This window comes from Tenrec ecaudatus, chromosome 9 (genome assembly GCF_050624435.1).
Source record: "Tenrec ecaudatus isolate mTenEca1 chromosome 9, mTenEca1.hap1, whole genome shotgun sequence".
NCBI lineage: Eukaryota > Metazoa > Chordata > Mammalia > Afrosoricida > Tenrecidae > Tenrec > Tenrec ecaudatus.
Window position 1 is genome coordinate 77,018,471 of NC_134538.1, and position 16,523 is coordinate 77,034,993.

Sequence of the window (16,523 nt, forward strand, 5' to 3'; positions counted from 1 at the left end):
AGAAGGCTACAGATGACAAACAGAAGCCCAAAATCCATCTGCAGGGTCCCCACGTGGGTGAAGCCTCCAGTGAACGTCTTCTGACCACAGCCCAGGGACGTGAATGGCCTTGCTTTCAGACAGAGAGCACTTTAAAGTTGGTTATGGCAGAGGTAGTTTGGTTAAAATTTCATGGGAGCTCCCTTTGGCCCCATTTTAAGGTTGTTTCCATGTTTAGTGTTTTCTGCTTTCTCTTTGACTGAGGTTTTACTGTGTTTTGCTTTAGTCATTGTTAGTGGGCTTTGTTTGTTTGTTTGCTCCTGCGTGTGTTTTATATGATTTCTGCCTATGAAATACAAGATAGGCAGATCTGTAGAGACAGAACTGGATTGATAATTGCCGAGGGGGATGGCAGGAGAGGATGGAGGGGGTAATTGGACACTTACAACAATGAGGGCGGGAAGAAAATGTTCTCCAATTGAAGGTGGTCATGATTGCACAAATCTCAATATGATTGAATGATAAAGTTGTATAATAGCTCAGGTATATGGCAATAAATCTTTTTTGTTGTTGTTAAATCTCTTTCAGCCCCTTATGGGGACCAGAAGGCACAAGACTTTTGAATTTTACAAAGTACCTCAGGGGCCCTCTCATGCTCCCTGAGCAAGGACTAGAGGTTTTCAAACCTGATTGCGCATCAGAAGAGGCTAAGGAGCGGATACAGTTCCTGGTGCACAGTCCACATCCCATGTCGGTGGCCAAGTCAGAATCCCTGCAGGCGAGGCTGCAGCATCATCAACTTTTTGTGAAGTTCTCCCGGGCTGTTGCTGGTGCGTAGCCAAGTCTGAGAATCAGTGCAAAGTCAGCTAACCATGGCCTTGGGCCCCCAATCCCACCACACCCTGGGCCACCTGTCTTAGCAAATAAAGTCTTACTGCCATGCCCATCCATTCCTGTATCATCTCCCACTGCTCCAGGGCCATGCAGACCTCCGTATGTCAGATGCTCCTGCATGTGTCAAAGTGCCACAGTGGTAGAATGACAAAGCTCACAAAATGCATCATGTGGCTCATGAGGGGAAACTTGCACCAGCCCTTGCTCGGGTCCAGCCCCTTAACAGGTGAAAGAAACCCCTGTGTGGCACTCCCCCATGAGTGGTCACCTATGACCTCTGTGAAAACACCCCAACCACTCAGGGAAGGGGGCCCACCTCCTCCCAAGTTCACCACTGCCCTGGAGTCAATTCTGACCCTAAGTAGCCCCGGGGTGTCAGAGCAGAAGTAGTCAGAGGTGGATCTTTTTTGGGGGTGGGGGGAGGACAGATAGCCAGGCCTTTGTTTGGAGGCACAGGCAGTAGGCTCCAACCACCCACCTTCCATATCATAGCTGAGCAAGGACACCCCTCGCAGGGGAGTACCATTTCTTCCAGCTGTGTCTTCTCTGAACTTCTGCCCCAGCACACCCTCAAAACCAAAACCAAGCTCACTGCCATGAGTTGATGCTCACAGAGACCCTACAGGGCAGGGGAGGACTACCCCCTGGGAGTCTGCAAGACTGTAACTCTTTCTGAGAGGAGAAAGCCCCGTCTTTCTCCCCGAAGACTGCCAAGTGGCCTCCGTCACCACCTCCGCTGGGCTCCTAATCTGGATCAGGACTTCCCTACAGATGAGATTATGGTCCACTCTCGGTTCCAACTCCTATGGACCCTATAGAACAGAACAGAGCCGCCCCCCTGGGTATGAGGGGCTATCGTCTGTACAAGAGCAGACAGCCTCACCTTTCTGCCGAAGAACTACGGGTGGGTTTGGTCCAAAAATGCCAAACTCACTGCCACCAAGTCAGTTCTGACTTGTGGCGACCCTATAGGGCAGGGTAGAACTGCCCCTGTGAGTTTCTGAGACTGCAACTCTAAGTGAAGAGCCTCATCTTTGTCCCCGGGAGAAGCTGGTGGTTTCAAACTGCGGACCTTGCATGCAGTTTTAGCCACCCAATGGCTTAACTATAACACCAGGACACTGCAGAGCCACCAGGCACCTTTATTTTCCATCCCAAAGTAAGGAAACTCCGTGATAGAGTCCTTGAGTCTGCCACTCAACACAGACTAGCTGCCTACAGCCCACGAATTCCTCCTTCAGAGTTTCCCTTCCTGGGTCAACTACCATCATCCCTTTGTTTCTCAGGAGCTTCTGAACCCAGACATGTGAGTTCCTGGTGGTGCTGTCTGTGTTCTCTTCAGTGGGCATCCCAGCTCCCAGCTCGGCAGAGCGGTCCTCAGCGTCTGGGCTGCTGGGCCTGGACACCCGGGTTCTCCCCGCCGTGTGCCCTCGATTTCTCCCCCATAGGCCTCAGCTTTGGCTGGCTTTTGGGAAAGCTGCTGGTGATCTTTGGCGACCTCTGAGGGTCTTTCCTGAAGAGTCCTGGTGGTGCCAAGGATTAAGCACTGGACTGCCAACCTTCCGGTCAGCAGTTCAAACCCACCAGCTACTCCAGGGGAGAAAGCTAAAGCTGTCTGCGCCAGTAAGGATTTACAGTCAATGGGGCCCGTCTGCTCTGGCCAGTAAGGTTGCTAGGGGTCAGAACTGGCTCCGTCAATGGCCGAGGACTTAGGGGCTTTTCTAGGTGCCCTTGTGGCGCAGTGGCAAAGCAATCAGCTGCTGACTGTTAGGTTGGCAGTTCAAGCCTACCAGCAGCTCCAATGAAGAAAGAGGCAGTGGTCTGCTTCTGTAAAGATTTACAGGCTTGGAAACAGTATGGAGCCATTCTACCTTGTCCTGCCGGGTCCCTGTGAGTCCGAATGGATGCCACTGAAGTGGGTTCACTTTTGTTGTGTCACAGAGCCTCTTCCATAAGTGGGGGCAGGGGAGGGGGACATCCCCTGCAAAGAACCCCAGCCTTGGGGCCACACACAGTCAAGCACTCTCACCCCAGCTTGGGCCCTTTAAATGTCCCCAGCCCTCTGGGATTTGGAATGAGAGGGAGGGAGGGGAGAAATAGGGGAGGGGAGAGGAGGAGAGGGAGGCTCCTCTTTGATCTGTGTACTAAGGAAACACTTGCTAAGTGGGAAGAGAAGGGTCAGCCCTGTCCTCAGGAGTTCTGTTTTTTCCTCCTGGATCCTGGCTGGGAGAGACTCTGGCCCAGGGGAAGCAGTGAGGACATCCCGGCAGCTGGGGACAGCGAGGAAGCCAGGACATTCCTCCAAAGCTGGGATCCTGCCCCCCCCAAGCCCCATCTCCTGTGACTGTGGGTCCCTGCAGGAGCCCATGGGCATGAACCTGGGCAGAGCTGATGAGTGGACACCTCTGTGTCCAGCCCAGCCCGCTTAGCAGGTGGAAGCAGGCACCTGCCCCGCGGGCAGCCGGTGGGGCCCAGCCGCTCGGGAGCTGCCCATCAGGCATGTGGGGAGGCTAAAGAATGTTTGTCACTTTGACTTGGAGGGGACAGTCCTTCCCGGAGACACGTGAGACCCTGCCTCCTTCTTCCACACCCAGCCAGCCAGGCTTCCTTCTGCCCCACACCACATGTCCGTTAAACAATGACAGCGAGATCGCAATGGGCTAGCGCAGGACCAGAAGGAACGCAGTCGCCTCTCTGGGGCTACCTCTGAGTCAGCTGCAGACTGAACAGAATTCTTCGGAGACGGGGGTGGGGTGGTAGCAGGGGAGCTGCTGGCACCCACCTTTGCTACAGGAAGGTCCAGAGGCTTTGACGCAACTTGCAGTTTGAACGCTGGTGGGGCTGGGGGCAGAATGACGTCTTCCCGGGTCAAGTCGTCCTCCACGTCCTCTGAAAGAAAGCCCTGCGGTGTCAGTTCCCTGGGGGTCACAGAGGTTCAAATGAAAGGGGGCCCCTACCCCACCCATCCCACCTTCCACTTGGGGCCTGGGGCCGGAAGTCCCTGGGGGAAAGAATACAGAGCAGCGGAGACTTTGCTCTTTGTCTTTAGTCCAGCCTGCTCCATGGCTCAGGATGCTGAGGGTGGGACTCAGCTAGGGGTCCCGGGAAAGCTCTGCGTCTGGACGTGCAGTGACGTGGTGAATGGGCCCAGGGCCTAGCATGCTGAGCCAGACCCAGAAGAGAAGGTGGGTGTGGCCCACAAATCCATTCTCCTGAGGACAAACGGGACGGAGGCTGAATGAGGAAAAATGCCACTACTGACAGTGAGATTACTGGCCACTTGGATGTTATCTTAGCAGTCCTTAGCAGTATTGACTGTTACTGCCCCCAGACTGGAGATGAGCGGTCCCTGGGTGAGGCAAGCTGTCTGTGGTTGAATGCTAACCTAAGCCTGGCAGTTCGATCCCACCAAGCAAGCAGTAATATATGTCCCAAACCCACTGCCACTGAGTCAATTATGACTCATTGTAACTTATAGAACATGGGAGAACTGCCCCAGTAGGTTTCCAAGACTTTTACTCTCTATAGAAGTAGAAAGGGAGGGGAAAAAGAGGAGCTGATACTACCATGGCTCAAGCAGAAAAAAAATGTTTTGAAAATGATGATGGCAATCTATGTGCAAATGTGTTTGATACAATTGATGTGTGCGTTGTTATAAGAGCTATAAGAGCCCTCGATAAGATGATTTATTAATTTTTTTAAAACCTAGAAAGCCCCATTTTTCTCCTGAGTTACAGCTGGCTGGTGGTTTTGAACTGCTGACCTGGTAGGTTAGCAGCCAGACGCATAACACACCAAGCCACCTCAGGGAGAGAGGTCTGATGATCTTCTTCCATAAAGATCAGGGCCAAGAAGACCGGCAGAGCAGTGCTACGCACCAGCATATGGGGTCGCTGTGTGTCAGCCCTGATCTGGCAGAAGCTCCTACATGCGCTCGGTCACGTGTTGTTATTTTGTGCATGAGGAAACTGAGGCTGGGGGCAGGAACTGGCCCACCACCACCAGGATGGAGAGTGCTGGAGACACAGATGTTATGGCTTGAACTTTACCATCCAAAAATATGTGCCAGACTCCTCCTGGCACCTGTACCTATACATAAGGCCCTGTTTGGACGTGAGGTTTAGGTTCTGCTAATGAGGTCATACTGGAAGAGGGTGGGTCCTAAAGCTAATCACTTCTGAGCGGTGGCTTAGAAAGAGAGCTGGGTCAATGTGGGTACACATACACACACACAGGTGCGGGGAAGGGAGACCCGCTTACCAGCAAAGGGGTACCAAGGACGGCTGGCAGTCACGAGGAAGTTGGGGTGAGCCCCACAGAAGGAATGGATGAGGTGGCAGCCCTGATTTGGGGCACACGTGGCCTCCAGAACTGTGAGAAAATACATTGCTGCTCTTAAAAAGCCACACCTTTGTGGCATGCTTATCACATCTTATGGCGGGGGTGACGAGGTCCAGAGGAATCCAGGCCCTGCCCTCCCCAACAGGACGAGCCTCCCTCCTGCCATCACACCCTGGGCATTCACCAGAACACTGGGATCTTGGTGGAAAGGAGGCACAAGAAAACCGCCCACAACATGGTACTGGTTCGGCCATCCTCGGTGAACCCCGCTCCCCAGGGCCACTTGGCCAGAGTCCATCCGGCCAGTTGGGGGAGGGGGTAGAAGCACCAATAGTGCCTCACAGGTCTAAAGGCTAAGTGTTCAAAATCAGGACATCTTCCTCCCACAAGGAGCCCTGGTGGCGTCGGGGGTTCCGAGTTGAGCTGGTAACCAAAGGTCAGCAGTTTGAAACCACCAGCTCCACGGAGAAAGACGAGACTCTCTGCTGCCCTAAAGAGTTACAGTTTAGGAAACCCACCCGGGCAGTTCTGCTCTGTCCTGCAGGGTCACTGTGAGTCAGCATCAACTAGATGGCAGTGAGCTTTGTCTCCCCCCTCCCCCCCCCGCCCCCCGCTCTCTCCAGGGAAGAGCCAGCCACTAAAACAAAGTCCCTCTCCTGGCCATTGAGTCAATTCTGACTCACAGGCTGTACATCTTTATGGGAGCAGAACGCCTCCTCTTGCTACTGAGGAGTGGCTGGTGAGCAGGCCCATGGATAACCCCTCTCTCTGGCAGCAGGGCACAGAGCAAGGCGAGGAATGAGGAGGCAGAGTCTGGTCTTCCTCAGGGCTGCGATGGAAACTTAAAAATACACCTGGAATGGTGGTGAGAACTCCCAGTGCAAGGGGGAGAGCCTCCTGAGCTGGGGTCTCAGGAAAAGTCGCCCTGATGCCACAGCCCACAGAAACTAGCTTGAAATAAAGACCAGATGCTTGCCCAGCAGCATGCATGGGGTCGGAGGGGAAACGCGGAGGGGGGGGGGGAGTGCAACAGGGGGTGATGGAGGGGGAACCACATGAGACAGAAGGCTACAGTAACAGCAGACCACATTGCACATGTCTGCAAGGTGGGGGCGTGTCAAGGACTGAGACAGGAGGGAGAGGAAAAGGGGGAGGGAGGGAAAGATGGGCTGGAAGGAGGAAAGAAAAGGGAAATGAAGGAGGCAAAGAAGGGAGAGAGGGAGGAAGTTGGCGGCACTGCCGGTGGGAGAAAAGGGAGGGGGCTGATTGGCACAAGGGAGCAGGGAGGGAAGTCAGGAGGCAAGGGGAGGATGGAAGGAAGCAGGAGAGGTGGCTGCTTGGCAGGCTTTTGGCCAGATCAGAGCAGCACCTGTTCAAGGAACCGGGAAGGGAGGTGCATCCAGTCTTCTGCACCTGAGGCCCAGGAGGACGTGGCAGAGGCATCTGGGTGCCCCCTGGACCCCAAAGCGCGCCTTTCCAGGGCTCAGAGAAGGAGAGGTGTATAAGCCTACTTGGAGGCCTCTGTTTCCTCTGAGGCTGTCAGTGAGGGATCCCTGCTGGGACTGGGACTGGGGCTGGGGCTGAGGCCCAGGGGGCCCACTGGGAGGGGCAGATTCCCTTGGCTGCTGCCTGGAGGAGGCTGGCCCAGAGCACGGAGCTGGCGGAGAACCGCACAGCAGGCCCCAGGCCCCCACTATGGCAGGCTGCCATGCAAGGGAAAAATCAAAGCACTCCAGAATGACTTGTTGGCCAAGGGGACAAAACTGGCCGCACATGCCAGTGGTTTGAGAGGGCTATTTTTAAGGCTCTGGTCTAAATGCCTGGTTAAAGGTGAAGCAAGGGTTAGTTTCCCATACTGTGCTACGTAGCCTCGGTAGCGGGGCTAGAAAGCAACATTCTGGGATTCCTGGTCAGAGGGAGGTGAAGTCACAGAAGGGGCAATGTTCCTTCAGTGGGTTCTGTGGGGGACTTGCCCCCAAGCCCTTTTCTGGATCTCGTGTTTCTCACTGGCCACAGGCAGTCCTGGACTTAGGATGGGTGGGGGTGGGTATTGGGGGGCTCCCACCTCATCAACTCACTCACAAGTGGGTGTTGATGGACACCAAACACCTCATTCTTTTTTCTTTCAGCTTTTCCTTATTATTGCATCTTGTTGCCAGTGTCTTTTATTTTTTGCAAGATCATTTTATCGGGGGCTCATAACAATCCATACATCAATTGTCGCAAGCATATTTGTACATATGTTGACATCATTATTCTCTAAACATTTACTTCCTATTTGAGTCCTTGGTATCAACTCCTCTTTTAAGCCTCCCTCCCTCCTCCCACCCTCATGACCCCTTGATAAATTATAAATTATTATTAATTTTATATCTTACACTGACTGCTGTCTCCCTTCCTCCGGGGCAAGTGTGATGGTGGGAAAGGAGGAAAGTAAAAGGAAACAGAGGAAAGGTCTAGGAAGCAAAGCTATGGACAGACGTATAAACATAGATGTGCACTTACGTAAACATATTAATTCATAAAAATAGAGGTGTTGGCATAGGTACGAGTTGCTTTTAAAAGCTGGTGTGGGTGTGTCTATGTTGTTGGCATGAGAGGGAAAACACCCGTAAACTTCCCACACTCTATGTATCCATACAAATGATATCAAAGTGAACAAAAACCAATGGTCGGAGTTCTGGTTCCTCGGAACTCAAACAGGTCGTAAGGCGAGAACTGGAATATTACTGCGCATCGTATCTCATGCCCCGGAAAGTGCCTCAACACTGGAAACCCGGGAATCTAAGCCCAGCATCTCCTCCCAGCTTCCAATTTGGATAGAAGACCCCATCTCTACCCCCACTCCCATCCCTCCAGTGATCGAGGTTGAAACCTCTGACCCCCCCCCCCCACTACTGGATTGTCAGCATGCCTCATATCTTGTCCCTTCCTGTCCCCCTCCACCATTGTGGACATAGGCCCATTATTTCTGTACATGTCCATCAAGCACTTGATTGAGCTCCTGAGATGCCAGGGGCTAGGACAACCACTGCCTAGAGGGGGAGACTCAAAAATCTCAAACCCGAACTCTGCCATCAAGTGGATGCTGGCTCACAGCGACCCTACAGGGCTACGGAACTGCCCCGTGGGCTTCCCAGACTGTAACTCTTGACGGGAGTAGGAAGCCTCGTCTTTCTCCCACAGAACGGCTGGTGGTTTTGAACGGCTGAACTTGCAGTCAGCAGCCCAACGTGTAACCCACTACACTCCCAGGGCCCTAGAATGATAACCACGTACGTGCTAACATAGAGCCAAGTACAAATACTTAAAGAGTAAAGCAGGAAGAGGCCATTAAAAAGCTCAAGGACACTTCCCAGCTGTTAAAAATAAGTAAAATTGTCTTCTCGACTCTGGCAGCCCCCCACGTGTGGAGAGTGAGACTGGGTCCCATAGGGCTTTTAAGGCCACACCCACGCCTTTCCTCGGAGACACCTGTGGGCAGGTCGGCACTGCAGAGTCCTCGGTGGGCACGTGCACTGTCTGTGTCACCTATGGGCTTCTCATCAGAGGTAGTCTCAGGCAAGGTCTGCAGATACGCTGGGGGTTTCTCACGGCCCCCAGGACCTGCCTCGTCCTCTCTTTTCTAGACTGTTCAAAGAGCCCCTCGCCAGTCTCCCAGGATCCAGGGTCTTCCCCTTAAAAATCCATCTGCTACACATGCCTAGAGGTTTTAGCCTGGGTATGACTCATCTGCACAGACTCTCCGAGGGCTGCTTCCCGTCTAAAGCCTCACAGCTAACCTCAGCACCTCATTCAAGGTCATCCTCACCTGGCGCCAGGCCTGTCTCCCACTGACCCATCAGCCAATCGCCGCTTCTTACCTCCCCCCACAGCTCTGGACTTGTCAAAGCCGTGCCCACCCTTCAATGCCCAGCTTGCAGCCCTGCCGGTGCACGGCCAGTGCTCGGTGAGTTCCTCTGTGGAAGCAGTGAGGAGCTCCCCGGGGTCCGGTGGGTGTGCTGCACCTGGAGGACTCCTCCCTCCGCTGTCCCCCACTCCCTCTGCCATCAAGGTGAGCCGGGCACAAAGCAACCCCACAGGGCCAAGTAGCACTCCAGGATTGTCAGTCTCCCTGGGAGCAGAGAGCCTCACCTCTCTGCCCCAGGATAGTAGGTGGATTCAAACTGCCGGTCTCCCCCTTAGCAGCCCCACCTTCCACTCATGAAGCCAGCAGGGCTCCCCGCCAAGAAGAGAGGGTCCCTTTGTAGTCACCTGTATCCACTGGCAATACAGCTGTGTACACGGGGCCTAGCACATCCCTGAACACATTTGCTAGACTGTGAGTCTAAAGGACAGCGGGCTGGCATGGGCCGAGGGAGGCTGGTGCCAGAGAAGATCACTCTCCTTGTCCCCACCCCAGGGCTTCCCTTCCCGGTGTGGTGTCCCTCCAATAGATTCTCTTGGAGTCTGCGTTCCAGGACCTCCATCTTTCCTCTTTTCCTTTGCTAACTTGTAAGCTCAGGGGCGTGCAGAGGCCTGCCTCCTTCAGGAGAACTCAGGTCCTCAAACACCCCGCCCCCCACAGTCACGTGCACACACACATGATCATACACTCAGATGCATGCACACACATCCACTTATTCACACACACACACACACGCATTCCCATGCTCACACACATTCACACACTCACATACATTCAGAGGCGCACACTCACACTCACTCACTCATACCCACATTCGCACACTTACGCAAGACACACGTGCGTGCATTTGCATGATCACACACACACACACACACACACTTCAAACAGTTGGCTGCTGAGAGAATGGCTAAAAGCCTTTCTTCCCGAAGAAGCTTTCTGGGGCTGAAAACCGGGAACTGCTTCTCTTTGTCTCCAGGCAGAGTGCCTTCCCTGGAAACCCTTCAAGTGCAGGCTTTACAGAAAGGTCCTGGGTGCCAGCGCTTCCCGACTGCACTCTCCCTGCACCAGGCCCTCACCAGCCTGCCTGTGAGACCCGCCCAACAGCCTTTTCTGCAGAGAAGGGACCTGGGGAGGGACAAGGAGGCCAAGCAGAGTAAACACACACTCTCCACTCACTCACTGGCCTCCCCTGCCTTTCAACTCCATCAAAGCCAACTGTCAAGAACTTCTGGAGGGAGCAGGGCTTTATTCTGCCAGCTTAAAAGAAAGGGCTTAAAAGGGAGCGGAAAAAGCCTGCGGACAGCTATGTGATGCCAAAATGGTCAAACGTCACATGACACGCTGTCTTGACCAGCCCAGAGCCACAGCTTCCAGAAGGGGACCAGGGCCCCCGGCCCCATCCTTCGATCTGCAGTCACTGGGCTGCCCCTCCCCAGTCGTCTCCTTGCATGCACACCATCCCATCGGGAGTAAGGCACTGCCGCCCAACCAAACACCATCTGCTCCTGTGCCCTCAGCCACATCCTGGGCCTGTGTGGGGCCAGCAGACAGAGTCCCATCCTGATTGCATCTACAGGCCCTCTCTCCATTCACTACCTGGCTAAGTGCTGGGGGGAGAACACATGTCTTTCTTCCTCCCTTTTCTGCTTTGGTCTGGAAGCTCCGTGGACAGCTGGCCAGCAGGTGAGCCTGCTGCCCTTGGGAGTACCAGGGGCTCAGCTCTGGGTGCAGGAGGCAAAGCCAGAGCCACACAATCCACAAGCCACAGCAGGAGGTAAAGCCCCTACCACACAATCGACTGGCAGGTGGGCTTCACATGTCCGACCTCAGGAAAGTGTGCGTCCAGTTTTGCAATGGTGGGCCTGGCTCAGGTAGAGCTGTACTGACGTTCTGACTGAGAACCATCCTCTGACTGGTCCTCAGAGAGCCTCCAGATTCCGAGAGGATGCCCCCCTGGACATTTGGGTGGGTGCAGAAGTGGTCAGGCTTCCTGGACGGGGTTCTCTAGGTGAGAAAGACGGGTGATGTGTCTTCAATGGAGTTGGGGGGGGCGGTCAAAAACAAAAAAAAGCCTGTTCTACTCCCCAGGCCAGAGCTCCTTCCTGAGGTCATCACGGAGGGGGGACAGAAACCCCCACCTGGCCAGTGGAGGGTCCCCTGGCACCCACCAACTTCCAGAGAGGCTGAACACAGACCCTCTGGGACCCACCCGGAGGTGCCAGCCACACCTACCCAGCTGTAGGACACTCAGGTCATCATCTGCCTTGTCAGACACTGGCATCTGATTTTTCCTAGAGAGAGAGAGAGAGAAAACGTCAGTGCAGCAGAGAATGAGAGCGAGAGCATGCTACACGGAGAAGAGAAAACACAGAAGATGTGCTGCAGGGGGCCCTTCAGGACACCGCTCTTCTCCTTCCTGGGGACCCTACCTCTCTGGGTGTGGCCCTGCTCCCCTATCTAGACAGCAGGCTCCATCATTGATAGGACCAGATAGCCTCTAAGGTCCCTTCCAATCCTGTCTCCTTTGTATGATGATTATTAAAAGATCATTTTATTGGGGGCTCTTACAACAACCCGTATATCGATTGTATCCAGCACATTCGTACATATGCTGCCATCGTTATTTTCTAAACATTGACTTTATGCTTCAACCCTTGGTATCAGCTCCTCTTTTTCCCCTCCCTCCCCCTCCTAACCTTACGACCCTTGATAAATTTTAATTATTATTATAGTCTTATCTCACACCAACCGCTGTCTCCCATCCCCCCCACCCCCAGTTTCAGTTGTTTGTCCCTCTGGGGGTGCAGGGCTGTGGGTGGGTTATATGTCAATCATTGCAATCGGTTTGCTCAGTTCCCCCTTCCTCCCCTCCTCTCCCCACTTTCCCCCTATCTTCCTGTTATCAATACTCCCATTCCTGTTTCTGGACAAACACACACACACACACACACACACACACGCTCACTGGCCAATTAGACTGGCAGCCACTACTTAATATTGCCAGGAACTGAATGCAGGCTCATTAGTGCAGCAGCTGTGGTGGTGCTCACACACACACACACACACACACACAGATATCAAGTTCTTGGAATCATCTCTATTTTTCTCCCTCCTGTTGTTGTTTTCGTTACTCCAGCGTTCCGTCAAGGTCTCTGCAGCCACTCAGAAGCCATCTCTGAAAACCACGAATGTGTTTTTGGGGACACTGTCCTGGCTCTGTCCGTACCCTGAACAACAGCCCTGCGACCCAGGTAAACTGAACTCAGAACGTCCTGAAAGGGCCCTCACCTGTTATTTTAGCTCTCTTTCTATTCCATCCCTTCCTCTGTCTTCCAGCATGCTTGAATTTTGAACAAAAGTTAAAGGACTCCCCCCCGCACAAAGCCTGTATTAAAAATAGCAATATGATATCACTCTCTGAAAGCCCATGGACGATGAAGAAACAAAAATACAAACTGACAGCCCTTTTGAACATGGCATTGAAGTATATTTTCCTCCCACATCCCTACAGGGGTGAGATGATTGAAGGAACAATCAGGACTTTGCTCTGGTGCATTCTATTGAATTGGTTTCCCCTGGAAGCTGTATGAAGGGGCGTGAGTGGGAGACCATGCAGGACACGCTGTGCCAGGCCCAGCACACCCACTTCCCTGGGCTCGGGTTCATTTCCCTGGTGCTGGAACACCGTGAGCTCTTGGTCCTCCGTCAGGCTGGCTCTGTCCAGCTGGAGGTCACCGAGTCCCCACACTGCTGCAGTGCAGAGGTTCAAAGGGTGTCCTTATGGGGAGTGGTGGGAGAATGAGCTAGCATGAGCTTTTCAGGGCAGGGGAGGCTAGCTGGGAGTCCCCCACGATGAGAAAGCAAATTCCCCTAAGGAGACTCTTCCAGCCCCATCTCTCCCCCACACACCCACTCTGCAGCACCAGGCTGGGGACCTGACAGACATCCTGTCTCCCCTCTGTCACCCTGTCATCTGGAGACTGGTCATGGTCTTCCCTCTGGTGTGCTGTCTGGGAAGCAAGGACCAAGAGGCTCGCCTTAGACCAGTAGTTCTCAACCTTCCCGATGCTGCGACCCTTTCATACAGTCCTCATGTTGTGGTGAACCCCCCCCCAACCATAAAATTATCCTCGTTGCTACTTCATCACTGTCATCTTGCTACTGTCGAGACCCACAGATTGAGAACTGCTGCCTTAGACGGCCTCTACGTACCATCTGGAGCCATTTCAAGCAGAAAAGGAGGGGGGGCGATAAGAGTCTCTCTCAAACAGCCCAAGGGCTATAAATGTCTCTCCAGATCTCTGCTACGACATTCATCTCTGCTCCCCACCTTCTGTACCTGGAGGACACAGCCAAGTTGTGGCATCTCCACGCAGAGACAGGACGATGCACCGGCCCCCACCATCAGCTGGGACCACATCACTGTGTGTGGTCCACTTGGTTACCTTGGCCTGGTTGTCCACAACTAGACTGCCAGCCCTTTCTGCCTAGCCACTCTCAGGCCGGAAGCCCCCCCCCCCCCGTGGAACCTGCTCCCCCTCACAACAACACACAGCCTCCACTGGCTGGGCTCGATGTGCCTGCCCCTCACAGGAGGCTCCGACCCAACCGCCGTTTCCCTACTGTCCCCGCCGCCCACCTTGGCGATGTGAATCGCTTCCCAATGGTGGTGGGGGATCCAGGGGGGCACCCCATGGCTTCACATGACTGTGAGACTCATCTTTTTAAGAGGTCGGCCTGACCAGGCCACCGCCCAGCAGACATTCCTGAAAGGTTCTGTAGCAGCAGCAGCAATAACAAGAACAGCATTTACCAGAATAACGGGACTAGCAGTATCAAATACTTTCTGACCTGTGCGTGCGTGCATGCGTGCATGCGTGTTTTTCAGATGCTGTGCTTGTGCTGAGTGCTTTGCAAACATTCATGGTCCTCGCACCAGTCGACAGAGCCGCCGTCCACTGGGTCTCGAGAGGTCCTGTGATCTCCCCAGGGTCCTGCTGCTTGGAAGTGACTATGCCGGGGTTGGAGCCCAGGTGCTGATTCTGAAGGTCACGGGAGTCTCCATCCATTAAGACCCAGAGTCGCTGGGCCACCCTGGCTCTCCGTGACCTGCCCACTGCCCTGCCCTGGCCCCCCGCTGTGTCCACCATGCATCTACTTCTCAGCCCGTGCCTCGGGGCCTTGTCACGACCTGTCCGCTCTATGGAGAAGGCCACTCAGCAAACTAGCCCCAATCCTGGTAAAGCGACTAGTCGCTGCCTCCTATTCCAAGCGAAGCCCCACCCGCCTGAGCTGCTCCACCCCCTTACCCATGCCCTCACTCATTGGGGCCTTGGTCCCCAGGCGCAGCTGTAGTAGGAATATCGCACGTGGGTTGTCGCTTTACAGAAGAGGGATGTATTCCCTCACAGTTGAGGTGGCTAGAAGCTCAATTCCGTGATGTCAGCACTAGAGGAAGGCACTCTCCCTGCCAGCAGCCATCGGGGTCAACCTTTGTCTCCCCCAGCTTCTGTAGCCCCATACTCCACCGCGGTTCCTTGGCAGTCTTCCCGCAGCAACTCGGTGCCCTGCTGATGTTTGTGTCCACGTCTAATCTGCTCCTTTGCTTGCTTATGAATAGGCCGGTCCCTACACGGTGATGGCCTCACGCATACGACAAACAGCATCACCTTCTGCCTAGGGGGAAGGATCCCAGCATGCATTTGGGGAGGGACCCCAGTCAGCCCACAGCAAGCGCACAGCAAACACAGACACGTGGACGGCACAGACAGCAAGTGCAGGGTGACATGGATAGTGAGCCAGGCTGGGTGATGCTCCTGCTCCAGTCATGGCTAAGCAAGGCTGCTGTTCCCAGGGATCCTCGAGTCTACGCCGACCCACAGCAACGCGCTACGCACAACAGAAGGAAACGCGGCCCGGTCCTGCACCATCCTCCTGATTGTCCCCGTGCTTGAGCCCATTGCTGCAGCCACTGTGACCATCCTTTTGGGCAGAGGGGCTTCCTCTCTTTGGCTGCCCCTCTACTTTACCAAGCATTCTGTCCTTCTCTGGGGACATATAGCCATGTGCTGATCCCTGGGCCCCCTGACAGATTGCCTTCCGAGGCAAGAGGACCTTGGCAGAGGTGATTCCGTGGGGGGGGGTCTGGAGATGGAGGGATTATTATTCCCGATTACCCAGGTGGGCCCAGTGCTGTCCCGACTGTCCTTATGAAAGGCAGAAAGAGAAGGGACGGCTGCCAAGAAGGAGATGCCACAAACGCAGTGGAGGTCGGAGTGGTGAGCTTTGAAGAGAGAGGACGGGGCTGCAAGGCATCGGCCCAACGGGGTTTGTCTCAGGCGCCCATCCTTCGGGACTGTAAGGGACTATAGATGCATGACTGGAAGCCACCACCCTGGCAGTAACTGATGACCACAGCTGTCAGAAACAAATGCACGTGAAGTATAGAGACTGAGGTCTCCTTTGGCCCCCTGGCGCCCAGCACCCACCCAAGTCTAAGCTCACAGCCATTGAGTCGAGTCTGTTACTTAGGGACCTCATAGGCCAGGGTGGGAATGGCCCTGTGGGTCACAGTCTGAGACCGTAACTCTTCATGGGAGGTGAAAGCCTGCGCTTTCTCCCAGCACCTACCAGCTCCATCAGTAGGGGCTGCGTCCTAGAGGGACTCTCACCACAGGCATCAGATGACTTCCACCAGGCCACCCGACTCTGGAAGTTGGCCGGAGTCAGGGCTCTGACCCAGCACGACTGGCTCCAAAACCCTTTTCTTTGCTTCCTTTCTCTGCTTTCCCCTCCAGAAACTTCCATGGCTTCCTTGGCTACCAAGGGGAAGGCCACAGGACAGGCAGGTGGCCCGAGCCATGCTGAGAGGGTGGGGTGATCTTCCCACCAGGTGGGGTGGGGTGCATCTGGGACTCCCTCCCTAGTCATGAGACCTCCCCCGGCAGGCCGCCCGTCTCGGCTGCCAGGCCCGTTTCCTATGGACCCCGGGGCCGGCGGAGACGGCCCAGTTGTGCTCACGCTGGGAGAATGCACCCATTGTTCCTTTCATGTGCTCCTTGTGGTGTGAGGGTGGCAAAGTTTGAAAGGTCAGTTTAAAACCGCGCTCTTGCTTCTGAGAGAAAACGACTAAGAACAACAAGGACAAAGAGATAAATCAAGTGACTCAAAGCGCTCTTTCAAGACCGGATTGTGTAGATAACCCTGAGACATGTACCAGAGTGTGCAACTAATCAATCCACGGAGACAGGCTGCTGGGCCCCACCTTGTTGCGGCAGCTGAACCGTCCCGACCAAGGCCGATTCAACATCCTGACAGAAACGTGCTGTTGGGGGCTGTTGGGTCGATTCCGAGTCACCGCCACCCTGTAGGCCAGAGGAGAACTGCCCCCACAGGGTTCTTA

The 16,523-nt window shown here is 54.5% G+C and overlaps 1 protein-coding gene across 1 annotated transcript in view; it reads right to left on the bottom strand.

Annotated features, from left to right (window-relative positions):
* The window catches only part of MINDY4 (MINDY lysine 48 deubiquitinase 4), a 154,135-nt gene that overhangs the window by 69,628 nt on the left and 67,984 nt on the right, over positions 1 to 16,523 (bottom strand). The window contains exons 6-7 of the mRNA XM_075558217.1: positions 11,354 to 11,412; positions 3,656 to 3,762 (exon numbers count right to left, since the gene is read on the bottom strand). Coding sequence (XP_075414332.1) covers positions 3,656 to 3,762; positions 11,354 to 11,412 — 166 coding nt within the window. The remainder of the gene's footprint in view (positions 1 to 3,655; positions 3,763 to 11,353; positions 11,413 to 16,523) is intronic.